Source organism: Carassius auratus, chromosome 16 (assembly GCF_003368295.1).
Source record: "Carassius auratus strain Wakin chromosome 16, ASM336829v1, whole genome shotgun sequence".
Classification (NCBI taxonomy): Eukaryota; Metazoa; Chordata; class Actinopteri; order Cypriniformes; family Cyprinidae; genus Carassius; species Carassius auratus.
Window position 1 is genome coordinate 27,232,182 of NC_039258.1, and position 15,480 is coordinate 27,247,661.

General features: G+C 39.1%; 1 protein-coding gene across 3 annotated transcripts; it reads right to left on the reverse strand.

Moving 5' to 3' along the window:
• Positions 1–186: 186 nt before the first annotated feature.
• LOC113116696 (trypsin) lies at positions 187–13,057 on the reverse strand. Of its 3 annotated transcripts, XM_026285010.1 has the most exons (6): positions 12,344–12,481; positions 2,091–4,853; positions 1,398–1,551; positions 850–1,100; positions 583–719; positions 187–490 (listed from the first exon to the last, which is right to left on the reverse strand). In XM_026285010.1, the coding sequence occupies exons 2-6, from the start codon at positions 2,128–2,130 to the stop codon at positions 341–343; spliced, it is 732 nt and encodes a 243-aa protein (XP_026140795.1). In that variant the 5' UTR covers positions 2,131–4,853; positions 12,344–12,481; the 3' UTR covers positions 187–340. The 3 variants fall into 3 exon arrangements, with proteins under 3 accessions (XP_026140795.1, XP_026140794.1, XP_026140793.1); XM_026285009.1 differs by lacking the exons at positions 187–490; positions 583–719; positions 850–1,100; positions 1,398–1,551 and having other exon boundaries at positions 3,140–4,853; positions 12,344–13,057; XM_026285008.1 differs by lacking the exons at positions 187–490; positions 583–719; positions 850–1,100; positions 1,398–1,551; positions 2,091–4,853 and adding an exon at positions 5,491–11,107 and having other exon boundaries at positions 12,344–13,051.
• Between the last annotated feature and the right edge of the window lie 2,423 nt (positions 13,058–15,480).

The window sequence follows — 15,480 nt, forward strand, 5'->3', positions numbered from 1 at the left end:
CACTAAAAGTGCTGTGCTTTTTATTTGGTAAAACATGGATGTGTTGAAAAAGCTAATAATCAAATGTGACATTCAGTAGATTTGTCTCATATTCATCTTTTAATCGTATTATCAGATTTTTTGATCATACAGCAAACAAAGCAATTTTGTTATTACTCTCCCAATACTTATGGAGGGCACTGATTATATACTTTAAATAGGCCTATATAAAACAGCTTAAAAATACACTGATCATTTCACAGTAAGACAAACAAACTGTTAGACAGCATGTTTCAAGCTATTTTTAATGGCAGATATTTTAGAAGAGAAAATGAAAATGTTAGCTAGGTTGAACAAACAGTTAATTGTTATCTATGATATTTTTGGTCCAGGCAGTGTAGCGGCACACCTCAACATAAACCCCAGGATAGCCTTCTTGAGCACAGCCTATACCCCAGGAAACAACTCCTCGCAGTTCCCCATTACACACTAAAGGACCGCCAGAGTCACCCTGAGAAGAAAAAAACCCCAAGGAAAATTAAAATGAAAAGAGTTGGCATGAAAATTTACAGAATAACAAAGAAGACTAAGCCAACGCGGTACCTGACATGAGTCTTTGCCTCCTTTCATGAATCCAGCACAGAACATGTTTTCAGTTATTTTACGATCGTATGCACCCACACACTGTTCCTTTGACAGTACAGGCAATTCCAGACACTGCAGCACAGAAGGATTTCCATCTGGGAATAAAATTGAAATATATATGAAAAACACTAAAGCTTATAATATTTTATATATGATATAAATAACACTTAAAGCACTGACATAATTTAAATAAAAACAAAATTATTTTATTACTTAAAATCTCACCTTCAGTTAAGCCCCATCCAGAAACCAAGCACTGCTCCCCTGCACAAGAGCATCTGGTCGCCAGAGGGATTGGCTTTACAAACTCATTACAGACGGCAGGCTCTTTCAGCTTGATCAGCATGAAATCACTGTTTAATGTATGTTCATTAAAGTCTGGGTGTGGAATCACCTTCTCTACACCGATCCTTTGCTCTGTGCTTTCTTCAACACTCACATTGTGCTCTCCCAGGTGGACAGTAAGATTAGAAGCTCTATTTGACAAGAAACTCGTGCATTACTGTGCTGTAATACAACATTTATAAACAACATTGCCTAACCTATTACGTCTATGGATAGTCTCAATTGGGTATTATCTAATCTCTAAGACATTATGTCGATGTGAATTATTACAGGTAACTTCTTTTGAAACCCTGCCACTGTTACATTTTACAACCATCAATAGTACTAATACAACCATCAATTAGTACACATTTAGAAAAGAATAAACAATATCATATAAATGTTTCCTTTTTATGAATAAATGAATACAAGTGAGGATATATACTCACGGCATCTTGCAGTGAGCGGCAGAAACAACCCATCTTTCATTAATCAGAGATCCTCCACACCAGGATTCCCCATTAGAAGTAAGGTAGACTTGCCAGGGCTGGGAGTTGGGTACACAGTCCTCACCTCCAATGATTTTGTATCCTGGGCTACAAGCTTCAGAATAAAAAAAAACCCCATTGAATTATTGAATACACATGATATGTAGTGTTTCTGTTTGTCATGTTTACTGTTTATTTATTGGTTAACAATGTTGTAGTATTTACCATAGTAACATTAAGGTCGCTGTGATTTTGCCAAGTAAGACATGTTCATGGATCAACATCTTTTGATGATCCTGGATCAACATTATAGTCCAAAAATATAGACTTAACCCAATCCCTACCCCTAAACCTAACCCTACCCATAATTTATTCCTAAAATCAGTGGGAAATGATAGCGGATTAACAAGGGTGTTGAAGAACCTAACCCTGATTGTAAGCCTAAAACAGATATTTTATGAAAAGTTATCTCTCAATTCTGATTGGTTGATTGGAATGTAGTTCCAAGATCAACAAGGATGTTGATCTAGGAACATGTTGTACTTGGTGAAATCATGCTCACCATAACATTAAAGACTATCTAAGGAATATTTCTGGTAGGTAGACACGATTACAACTGACATGGACAATAACTAACAAGAGAGATCTACATACCGACAGCCATGACCAGCAAGGCAAACACGATGGTCCTCATTGCAGTGAAGGAGAGAAGAAGAGGTCAAAATCCAGTCAAGTTTAGAAAGAGTTTCTGCAAAGTTCAGGAACAGCATTATTGTTTTTAAAGAAGTGATAAATGTTAGTGCCATATATTAATAATTACTAAATAATAATAAATGAATACCTTGTGCAGTCAGCTGAAATTGTAGTGGCCGTGTCCAAAAGCAGAGTGGATGAGCATATAAAACTGAGGGTATATATATTGTATATAGCTTGCATGGCTCATAATGCATATGAAACTCATACTCCCACATTCAAACCCTCCCAGTCTGAATTCCCTATGCTCACAAATTATCATTATGTGCCTCACCTAAATGGTCTGACTTCATGATCACTAGAATCAGATGGTTCTATGTCATACAAACAGTCATCCTCATCAACTTTTCCTCTGAATAAGTTTTCCATTTCCTTCTTGATCAAAACCATTCTTTGCTCCTAAACTGACTTTCCTAGATGATATTACATTTTTCACCAAAATGAGTGCCTGATGCACATCAATAATCAGATTTAATTTATTGTTGAAAGAATGTATAGTGTTTTGGGCACATGAAATCTAAAAATAAGCCTATATCAAACTTCCTGTCTTGCATGTTTCATTCAGAAGCTTATTCATAAAGCTCAGACTCCCCAGCGAATGACCTCCCCTCATGCCTCATCTATGATGTTTCTGTTCTTGATCTTAATCTGATGTGGAGTCTGATGAGACAGAGCCACCGATGTCTGATGATTCTGTCTTTTCTGATTTCTGAAATCACAAGTTTGTGATTGTGAACACAACGAACAGCCATGTGACTCCGTCAGTCGCTGCTGTAATGCAATGACAAGGATTTATCACAGTGCTGAAAATTATGGCTGTCAAGTTGTGGACTTATAATGGTTACAGGACTTGTATCTCTACAATATAGCCTGAAAGTGTAGCCCCAAGTGCCATGAAATTCACTAACAATTTGTGGTGAGAGCAAGCACGACCTTTAAAAATACTAACAAAGATTAAAAACACTTTTTTATTTCAACCTGAATTTAATTACAGATAAAGGTACAACTTGGCTGAACAAATAGTTAATTGTTAGCTATGGTGGACTGGACCCAGGCAGTTTAGCGGAACACCTCCACATAAACCCCAAGAATAGCCTCGTTGAGCACCGCCAATAAACAACTCCCACACCACAGAACCCCCAGAATAGTTTGGAAAATAAAATTAGATAAGTGTGGTTTTGTATGAAAGTATGAAACATCTATAAAGACAATGACTCCGATAAAGGTCTATCTAAAATACAAAGTTGTAATGTTAAGCAGTGGTGTAAAAAAGTAAACCAGGCAATCTGATGATTTAATTAACATCATCCAAAAATTAACTCGCAGTGACAAATCAAATATTATATAATGCATTTTAAAGTCTAATAGTATTGCGTGTCAACTAGTCTTTGGTCATTGAGACATTCAGTTATAGAGAAAAGAGTACATCAAAATGCCAGTTTAATAATAAACATACTGTGCATTAAATCTCCCCACTTGCATGCTTCATATAATGCATGTGAAGCTCAGACTCCTGAGTGAAATGTGCACTACAATCAATACACTGCCAGTCACCATCAAATTCCTGGTCTTCTTTTAAACATTTTTGTGGTTCATCTGATGAGATGTCTGATGAGTCACAAGTGTCAGGAGAATGGCTCTCAGGTAAGGTGGCGTTATTGACATCAACATGTTTCTCTTCACAGTTTTCATTTGGATCCTTCTTCATTACTTCGTCTTGACCAAAAACATTATTTGCTCTTAAAACAACTTTCTTCATAACGGACACTCGATTCTTTCCCCTTAAACCAGTGTGCCTTTTCCCGAGGGGAACAGCCTCTCCTTCTTTAAAGACCTCCAGGTGTTTTTTCCGATGGGTAATTAGATTTCCCATTTGCGAGAAACTCTTGTAGCAAAAATCGCAAGTGTAAGGCTTGGCACCAGTGTGAATGTTGTAATGGTACCGCAGTTCTGCTGCTACCCGAAAGGACTTCTGGCAGATATCACAGGTGTGTTTTTTGTTTTCATGGCCAAGCAAGTGTCTTTCCAATCCTACTGAACTTCTGAAACCTTTAGCACATACATCACACCAGAAAGGCCTCTGCTTGTGCATTTCCTGATGGCTCGCCAATACTACAGCAGAGGCAAAAGACTGATCACACCGTTCACAGTGAAGGTCGGAAGGCTCTTCAGGAACACACTGCTTGCTTAGTTTCAGATGAAGTGTGAGAGAGACTAGACGACTGAAAGTTTTCTGACATTTTTCACAGCGGATTTCAGGCTGCTGGGCTTTAATTATGTGCAGTTTCTGGTGATTTCTGAAAGACTCAAAGTAGGAATAGACCTTTCCACAGACAGCACAGACATAGACCCTGTTTGTCCTCACAAACACTGGCTTTTCTTCCTTTAACAGCATATCAAAAGCAGGGTGGGAGGGCAAAATCTCAGATGGTTTTCTGTGACGAGAACCATCAACAGATTCATCTTCATCGGTTTCTTTTTCTTCTTTCACTTTTTTCTTTTTTGTTACGTATCTCAGACGATTGTCATTTCCATTAGTGACAGATTCCACCTGTCTATCCCCTTTTCTCTTCTCATTCACATGTTCACGGATATGAATTCTGAAGGCCTTCCGGTTAGTGAACCGCTGCCCGCAGTCCTTACAGCTCTTGGTGCAGAGTTTCACTAGAGAAAAGAGAATGAATTATGTCAGTAACACATAAACTGATATCAATAAAAGACCAAAATAAAATGTATATCTACTGCAATATTTTGTCCATTCAGTGTTAACCTGATTTATTATTATCTTATTACAACTATCGCTTACCATCAGTGTGTGAACATAGCATATTTTTATACTATTACTCATACAATTTTCACTGTAAAAATGTCAGCTGGGTTAAGTCATAAAAGGTAGTTTTAGAAAGAGGATGAAATATGCATTGTGTTCTGCTGGAAAACATTTTGACATCTCAAGAATTTTATGATTTTTATGGTATGATGTGTTTGGAATCACAAATTGCATAAACATACACTCTTATTTATGGTAAAATAAACTATTCATGTTAATATTAATCAGTATCTTTTTTCCAGTGAAATCATTCAGACAAAAATAGTACTATATGAGTTATGTCACCGGAAAAGGAAAAGCCACCTCAAGGGCAAATAGCATGACAATTGCAAAAATATGTCATAACATTCAGATATACTGTACCACCACTGTATTTAAAGAGAAATTTTAAATTTTAAATTTAAAGAGAATAAACAAGACTATAGCAACATGAACAAGGCTTATCTAACAAGGCAAAATAACACAGACAGCTTTTCATTGAAACTGACCATTTAATTTCTTATTTCAAATATCTACATCCAGTGTTTTTTTTTTTTTTTTAAACATAGGTAAGGATTAAAGTGGAAACCTGTAATTATTAGAAAACCATACAGAAGCAGTTTTGGGAAAGTACAATCCATCATACCAAGAGCAATATGAAACAATTCCCAATTAGTAAGACACTTTGTATTAAAATTCTTTAAGCGTTTAAGACATTCAGTGCTTCCTTTATCTATCAGCAAACAACATGTACAGTATTTTGGGAGAGATGAAATTACCATGTTAAACTTAAGTATCAGTGCAAGTAAAAACATATTGAGGTCCAAAGTTTGATGATACATTACACAAGTTTCAGTCCACAATTATTAATATTATTACTTGGAATTTCTCTTCCATCTGGGTGCATGCATATTTTGTACCTGTTCAAGTCATGTAATGTTTAATTCCTGGTTAATCTCACAATTTTTGAAACTGAATCAACTTAAAGGATGGTCTTTTATTAACAAACCAACCATAATCCTTCACAATCACCGGCCACCCAAGACTTGACATAATGGAATGATAACAGAACAACTGTTGAATTGAAAGATTTTTCAGTTCAAATGATAAGCTATTCTAATTATGATTCAACATGCAAGGCCTACACAAAGAACCCTCCATCTACTTACTATACAGTTTGCATCTTATTCATACATTCTCGATTTCTTTAACATGACTTAAGGGAATTTATACAAGAACGTAGCATTATATGGCAATAATTTTCTGTACAGTCACAACATTTTAGAGAGTCACATTAAACAAAAAACATTATTTTTGAAAGTTGAAAAAAAAACAACAAAAAAAAACACCAAAACTTATTGTAACAGAATGGTGGATTATGCTACGCAGACATCAATATCAAGAAAGGAACAATGACAATAGCATGAACGGATGCTGTAAAACAATGTCTAGTACGACCAAACATAAGATTTAAGATGTAATGCTTCCAAAAAGCGCAACTTAAAAAAAAAAACAAAAAAAAACATGTAGAACTTATATCTAACAAACACGTTTGTAGTTTAAATTAACAGCACTTTCAAAGTACAAGATGACCAAAAGCAGCACAGGCACTAAACTGAGCAATCAAAAAAAAGAGAAAGAAAATAAATCTTCAAAAAACCCTTAATGCATTGAAACACTTAGCAGAGGTCTAAAGACATTTTAAAGGGAGTACTAGAATTATGCAACTTATGTAAGTAATTAGAACACACTGTTCGGTTTAAAGGACATCCATGATAATGCTTTCAATTTAGCTGACATATTTCTCTCTACAACAATTTCAGTGAACATGTAGAATTTAAAAGCTGTTTGTGGCATTTTCCTTCCTCTTTAAGACAAACAGTTCTTCTACTGCATACTAACACCAACAGCAGGTAACAAACTTGAATCAAGCACTAAATTAAATCAGTGTATGAGCAGTAAACAATGTCCCAGAAACCAATGTCCATTCTCATGCATTTTTACACATTTTAGAACCCACGTGCATGCTCAATATAATGCTGATGCAGTTCTGTTTCCTGTTTGAAGGAAATCCCACACTCAGTGCAAGTTAGGTGAAGAGCGCCTCTTACTACGGGAGAGGAGTACCTGTCTTTTAGCTCTTTATCACCCAAGCACTCCTGATGGTGGTCAATAAGATTTCTGATTTCAGTAAAGGTCTTTGAACACAAAGAACAATGGTAGGGCTCCTCATTTTTGTGAAGAGTCTGGTGCTGCTGCAAAGCACGAGGTGATAAGAACGTTTTTGCGCAGTGCAGACATTTATGGCTATTGAGTTGTGGATTTACTAGGGCTACAGGCAGCTTGACTATAGACTCGGATCTGTGCGATAAAGCCTGCAGGTTGTCTGAAGGCCCAGGTGCCATGGAAGCACGCAGTCTGTATCGCAGTTCGGTTGGGAGACGTCGGCGTACTTCGTTGTGCCATGCGAGATGCTGGTGAAGCTGGTTTTCAGTCCAGTAACCACGACAGCAAAGAGCGCAGCAGTGCGGACGAGTCTTCGCAACCTCTTTGTGAGCGGTTAACTGCTCCTCACTTGGAAACACTTTAGCACATTTATCACATTTGAAAAAACATTTAGTGAATTCTACATTTCGACTACGCTGTATGGGTTCTTCCTCCTTAGAAGTTTTCAGCTCTTTCTTAGTCGGCATTTTAGGAACGACCCGTTGAGAAGTGAAGGGCTTCTCATATGCCGAGGGCTCTTCTAGAGACGCAGTGTTATGTTCGCTAACCTTGTTGTGTTTCTGCCATTTGTGTGCACGAAGGCCACGTATGTTCAAGAAGCTCTTGGTGCAGTAGGGGCACTGATGGTGTTGCACCTTAGTATTCTCTTTTGTTTTGGATGTGTACGATTGTTTGATGGGTGGACCAAACTCATCTGCAGTGAGGATTTCAGACTGGAGTTTCTCAGTTTCACTAGGCTTGCTATGATGTTCTTCAAAGTGACTTGTTAGAAGAGAGCCACTTGAGAATGACATCTGACAATCTGGACAGGTAAAACCACTATTTGATTTACCAACTTCATGCTCTTTTTGGTGTTGAGCTTCCATGGGAGGGTGATGTAACTCATGTCGGCGAAGAACACAAAGGTAAAAGAATCCTTTCCCACATACATTGCATAAATATGGTCCACCGTCCACACTTTTCCTTGAGCGTATCTTACTGGTCCTTGAAAGAAATCGGGCAAATTTTTTGTCTTTATGCCATCGCTTGTGTGTGCCAAGAGCTGAGTTGGAGCTAAAATATCTTCCGCATTCAGCACAAGCAAAAGACGATGTTGCAGAAAAATTATCTGACTTTACTTTGCAAATATTTAACTGTTTTGCTGAATGGGATTTCATCTTTTTAGATTGGTGACCTTTGCGATGAATTCGCTTGTGAAAATTAAGCGCACCAATTACCGAAAAGCTTCGGCTACAGTCCTGACATTTATATTTCAAATCCGAAGTTGAAGATGTTTTCTGTACTTGTCCAGAATCAGCCGTCTGAGAAGAGTGACAAACATCTTCAGCTTTTTGCTCCTCTATCCCAACTTTCACAGATTCTTCTGGAAATTCCACTTTGTCTTCTGGCTTTGAACAGTGCTTCTGATGATTTTGTAGCATTGACTCAGATGCAAATAAAACATAGCACGTTGGACACTGAAGCTGCTCAGACAAGTCAGAGTCAATCAAAGCATTGCCAGTGTCAAAGCCGTGACTTTTCATGTGAAACTGGAGGGCCATGGCGCGGGAGAAAACCTTTCCGCAGTAGGGACATTGGTAGGAGTTCTTTTTCAGTTGTTGTACTTGATAGTCAAAAGATTTGACAGCAAGTTGGACACCTTGATCATGGACAAGCTTGTGTTTAAGAAAACAAGCAAGCATGTGGTATGATTTGCCACACACCTCACATTTATGTTCCTCTTTTGAATTCATAGGGTGCACTCTTCTATAACCACCCCTACGACCCTTTTTCTTGCGTCGAATGAGAACATTCTCAGAGTCAGGCTCTCCCGCAGGCCTCGTCTCGACATCAGCACACTCCAAGTGGTTTTGCTTGTGATGACAGAAAGCTCCCAAAGACCAAAAACCTTTACCACACTTTTTACAATGATGAACCTTTGGACCCAGAAGTGACTTGGTTGGGTTGAAATGCTTTGTCTTTTCGTCTTTGGCACTGCCATTGCAAACCTTCTGGTGGTTGTACAGACCACTTGCGGTCGCATAGCTCCTGTTACACTCCAAGCAAGCAAAGGCCTTTTTTCTACTATTGTGATGCTGTTGGTGAGAATGCAGTGCAGACAGTCGAGAAAAAGACTTGCCACACTCTTCACACTTAATATTGTTCTTCTGCAGATTTGCAAGTTGGTACGAAATAGACTTATATGCTACTTTATCTTCATGCTTGCCCATGTGAAAGTAATGAGCACTCTTGGAGGCACTTTCATGGCCACAAACCTCACATGTTAAAAGTGTCCTCTTAGTTGGTATCAGTACGTCAAACTTCTGCCTCCCATCTGATTTTTTTCCCATGCACCCTTTGTGCCAGAGTATGTGACAGCGCAAGGACAAAGCCTTGACAAACTTTCGATCACAATGTGGACAATCATACTTTGCCTCTTGAGGACTTATTTTGCTTGTTAGTTCTGCATTTATTAATGGCTCATCATTTAAGGGCTCGTAATCAATCTGTACAATTTTGACATCAATTTCTGGATTCAACTGCAGGGAGGTGGTGCATTCAGTTTGACCCAAGTCATCTTTTTCCTCCTGGTCTGACTCACAAACTAACTCAAGATCAGGATTTTGATCCTGAGAGAGACCACTGTTGTTCTCATAATCATCTGAAGCCGTAATATGGACAACTTCATAATCGACATCTGTGGCCTCATGCTCTTCTGCTGCGTGACTATAGTTGACTATATCTTTCTCTTGAACTTGAGCATGTGATATGTCTTGAGAATGAACAACAACACTGTCAGCATCATCATTCTGATATATTTTTACTGGCTGAGTGGCGGTGCTCGTATCAGACTTCTTCTCCATGATGTCACGGAAGACATCAGTATGACAGAGCTGATGCGACTGCAGGGCGGATGCTCGTGAGAACCGACGACCACACTCCTCACACTCAAAAGCTTTCTTCTTGAGCTGGATAACTTGATGAAGGAATGATTTTGCTGGCAGCTCTTCGCTGTGTGCCAATCGCTGGTGCTTACTGTAGAATGTGAGTGAGGTGAAGACTTTGCCACACTCTGTACATTTATACGGCTGGTCATTGCAGCCAAGTTGTGCCCGTCTTTTATGCCAACGCTGATGGCACAACAGAGCCACAGAGCTTACAAAGGTCTTGCTGCATTCAGAGCAAACAAACGGATGCTTAATTTCCTCCTTCACCTTTCCATCTGAACAGCTGGTTGAGAATCTTTTGTGTGTGCCAAGGCCACACATGGTGCGAAATGATTTGCCACAGATGCACTGAAAAACCTTTCGCTCAGGCTCCTCATTCTGTTCAGGGCTTGTGCCACTGTCTTTGGTTTGACCTGGAGCTTCATTAAGCTTCTCAGCTTCACAGCTTTTGGATTTCACTAGCTTTACCTCATGACAACGACGATGCGCGTCAAGAGCCGAAGCTCGAGAGTAACAGCGTCCACAGGTGGGGCAACGAAATGACTTTTTCTTTAGATGAGCGAGCTGATGAAAAACAGATTTTGAGGCCTGTTTATGTGAACGCTGATGGTTGAGACACAGGCCAACAGTGGAATAAGCTTTACCGCAATCCTTACATTTGAAAAGCTTCTGCCTTACTGCACCTTCACCATCACATATCCCCTGTTTAATGGCTTGATTGCGGTGCTTCAGTTGATGGCTGAAAAAGCCTTTCGAGCTTGAAAACTTTTGACCACAAAGAGCACAGAACAACATTCTCCGTCCTCCGTCAGTCGAGATAAGCAGGTCATCCCACTGCGAATCTGTGTCCAGGCAGACTATGGGACCATCGTGGATATGCTCACTGCGATGCGCTAAGTAGTCCTCCTTGTTCCCAAAGGCCTCACTGCAATCCTCACAGCGAAATGGCCAATCCCCTAAAAATAGAAAGGGGAAAATGGGAGGTCAAGGGCGACGCCTGTTGCCAGAGGAGAGAGAAAAATAAATGTATAGAGCCAACAAATAAAATGAAAAAAAAAAAAAAAAAAAACGGAGTAAGAAAAAAACAACAATAATAAAGTGGAAATAATTTATTCATGTCAATTTTAACAGTACAGAGGTTTAGGGTCACAAATAAGACAAAAATTAAGAGTATTATTATTGCTTGTTATAAATATATGAAAATCTCACTATTGTGAAGAAATACAAATCATGAGTAAATAAACTTTTTCTTAATGAGAATAACAAATACATTTATAAAATTACAAAACAAAACAAAAATGGTTAGAATGATCAGATGATTACATTTTGCAATGCTGTAAATGAATTCGATATAGCCTGCCGCTCTGTTGCCAGGTAACGACAGAACAATTCGTCTTATAATTATTTGTTCCACCTTAAATGATATCGACCACATTGTCAAATATCCAACAATCCAAAATATTATGACACTAACGAAATGCTAAAACATATTTCCCAAACACATAATGCATGACTAGAGAATTTAAATTACTGGAAAATTGTCCTAAATAACATTTAACTCGCTTACTTATGCTTTCTTTCTTTCTTTTTTTTTTTTTCTTTTTTTTTTTGCACATGCGTAATTTAAAATGAGTAAAGCCTACCATCTACTGGCAACATAGCGATACTGCAATATCAGTTAAGGTGGAGTTGATTATATATATGAACGAGAAACCAACATCTTCTACTACAATGACTGTAAAACTGGTTTGAAATAACGGAGTTTATTTAGTCTAAGACGAAAACCTCACTGTTGTGAAATTCCAGTCAAAACTAGTCAACTCTATACTAAGAAATAATTACAGAAATAATTACAGGCAGCACGAAGGACATGTTTAAAACAGAAATTCCTCATGGGCATGCAGCAGCAGCAGCTGCCGTCTTGTTATTCTCTGTGACGACGCGTGCAAATTAATTCAGGTGTTTCAACAAATTATAAACCATAATAAATAAGCTGCAAGTCTTTCATTTACCCAATTAAATTATAATAAAATATGATGTCACGTTTGTGTGTATAATCGCACAGAGACCTCGAATGTAAGAAGAGGCTAATTTATATTTAACGTTAGGTGACTCTTTGTTTCGAGTTAAAATATTGCTTGTGGCTAGGTGATAGGTCTGTGTTGTCAACAGCAACAAAAAAAGTTGCTTACCTTCTACACTTTTATCTCTTTCGGTCGAGTCTCGTTTATTGGTAGACATATCAGCCAAATTTTCTTCCTCGATCTCGTCTGTATGTACAACTACACATTCATCTTCCGCTGCTTGTTCTCTTTTAATCTTCACGGGTGCAGCTGCAGAATTGGCTGCCACAACTTCGGCGTGGTCCTGGGCTTTCAATATGGGGCCACTGGGACTTAATTCCATTTCTCCGTCCGTGTTTTTAGCATTGCTGGCTTTGCTACTGCTCACTTGATCGATGTTTACCTCTTGGGCTGCACCTTTATCATATTCAGAGGACAAAATTTCATTATTGGATTGCAAACTACCATCATTTCTAGCATAAACAGCAGCCATAATGGCTGTAGCCAGCTCAAGCTTTCCTCGATAGGAAAGGCACCACACTTTTCGCGGTAAAGGACAGGGCAGTGTTGGTGTCGGGGGAAGGCAAACTTTCGAATCCTACTATGGCGACAGCTTCGCTCATGAATAGTAATTAGATTACGTCTCTTCAGCATTTAACCTCTGCTTGAACAAATTAATATTTATATATTTAGACTTAGCTATTGTAGGATCATATACGACATAAAATAATAAAATAGAATACGATGTGGATAATACGATATACATTTATGGATATATATTAAACAGTAAAACATTAAATAATACAACATATGGTACAGATGTGAAATGGGCAGAGCTTAACGGCCGGTGGCCTGACATTTTATTCTACCAGTCAGAATGTTTTGCCAAGGGTTTACTGCGCATGCGGACATCAAAATTTCTTCCTTTTTCTCATGCTGAACAACATTTATCTGTATTATTGTAAGGTTAGGTTTAGGGTTGGGGTAGTTGTAGACTTTAATAAAAAACAATCTAATGGGTAGAAAAAATAGTTAGTGTTGATTTCCTTAAGCTGTATTCCTCCCAGCTACAACCGCGAATATAACACTCAATTACTGTATTTGCATTACTGTAAGGGAAGGTTTAGGATTGCGGTATGTGTAGACGTTAATAATCCATAATTTTACAGGTAGAATTTTTCACTGTCGAATTGTTCTACCCACTGTTTTAATGGGTGGTAGCAAAAGTTGAGAGTGTAGCACAAATCGACAGAACATCAGACATTGTTTATAATTTGTCTGCTTATGTTTCTATACAAATAATACCTTTTTATGCAACTAGGCCTATACATGGTGCATTTCAGTTGATTTGTCATTATTTTTCCCTGTGTCCATAGCGGAAAACACTGTCCATCTGTTTATTCGCTATTAATTATTAAGGCATCTTTACACAGCCGATTTAAGGCTGCTCTAAAGCGGGTCTGTGTCTGCTTAGAATCCAGTGTAAAGACGCAATGCAGCATAAAAACCAGACCTAAAATACCCCAGGTCTGTGCAACTCCTACCTCTTTGAATGTGGAAACATCAAATTCTCCAAAACTGTTCAGTAAGCTTAAGATTAAATGTCACATTTTAAATCACCAAAGAAATCTGACAACATCCGTGTCCTAAATGTTGTTACTTTTGCTCAGATAGTGTTATAAAAAGCGTATTTTTTTTCAGGCTAGATCAGCCAGTGTGCATACACATTCCTAAGAGCAAGTCTCAGAACACTGACTGTTCCTATAGCAACCGGGACTTCTAACAGGAGCTGCAGTCCGTCCAAGACTTTTCCAATTAGTGATTGGCTCTTTCATTCAGAAGGTGGGGCTTCCTATGATTGAGCAGACATATTGAGCCTTGCATTTTCCCCATTCAAAATGTCTCAGTCACATATGTAACCTTGGTTCCCTGAATAGGGAACAAGATGCTGTGACAGCGGTTGCTATGGGAACACCTTTGGTGTGATGAATGTGTGAAGCACTTATACCATCATTACAGTTCATTGGCCAATAGCCCTTAGCACTGCCCTGCACATATGTGACGTATGCTTATATCAGTGTGCTGCATGCTATTTCATCAGATTTAACATGAAGGAAGCGCTATCAATGGTATGGAATGGCCCACGTCGCAGCATCTCGTTCCCTATTCAGGGATCCAAGGTTACATACTTAAACGAGACATTCCCTTTACTTTCACTTCAATGCTGCGACAGCGGTCGCTATGGGAACGCTATACCATAACGCCTGACATTCCTTAGATAGCTGGAAGATCAAGGAAAGCGTCTGCTGAAGCGGATAAGACCTGGGAGCCTGGAGCCATCCTCACTTCCAGGCTGTAGAACTTGAAGGTGCCAGGAGAGGACCATCATGTCGCAGCACAAAGATATTCCATCAAAGAACCTTTAAAGAAGGCCTGAGAAGAAGTTATTGCTCTAGTATGAGCACGTATCCCTAGAGGTGATGTCAAACTACGCACATCATAGGCCAAAGATATAGCCTCCACTATCCAATGTGAAATTTTCAGTTTGGTGACAGCAGATCCTCTGTTCTTACCACCAAAACACACAAACAACTGTTCAGATCTATGCCACTGGGCTGCGCATTCAACATAGATCTTCACCAGACAGAGACTACCTTATCCTGCATCAGCAGGAAAGAAAGCCTCTAAAACTACTTGCTGAGAGTGAAACGGAGTCCAGAGACCAGAGGGTGACGCCCGACTGAACACCTCCCATGTTCAGCAGATATGGCTGCCACATAAACCTTAAGACTGGCAGGGGCCACCCCTTTAGAAAAACTGCTCTGAAGAAACTCCAACACTGAGCCAATAGAGCAATGAACTGGGTCGATATTGCATTGCCTGCACCAAGAGGCAAAAAGTCTCCACTCAAGGGCATACAAATGTCTCGTGGAGGGAGCCATAAAATTAATAATAGTGCCGCAATCTCAGTGGTGAGACCAGAACACATTAACGCACTCCGCTCAGAGGCCACACCCATAGGATGATCCATAAATCCGGCAGAGGATGCCAAATCATGCCCCAAGCTTGTGTCAACAGATCGTGCTTGAGGGAAACCTCCATGGGAGGGCCGGCTAGCAGGCTGACCAGGGCCAGGAACCACATTTGAGTGGGCCAGAATGGGGCCACCAACCGCAAATGTTTTACTAAGTCCTTACTCTGAGCAGAACCACTAGGAACAACCGGATCGGAGTAAAAGCATAAAGAATGGTCCTGGGCCATTCGCG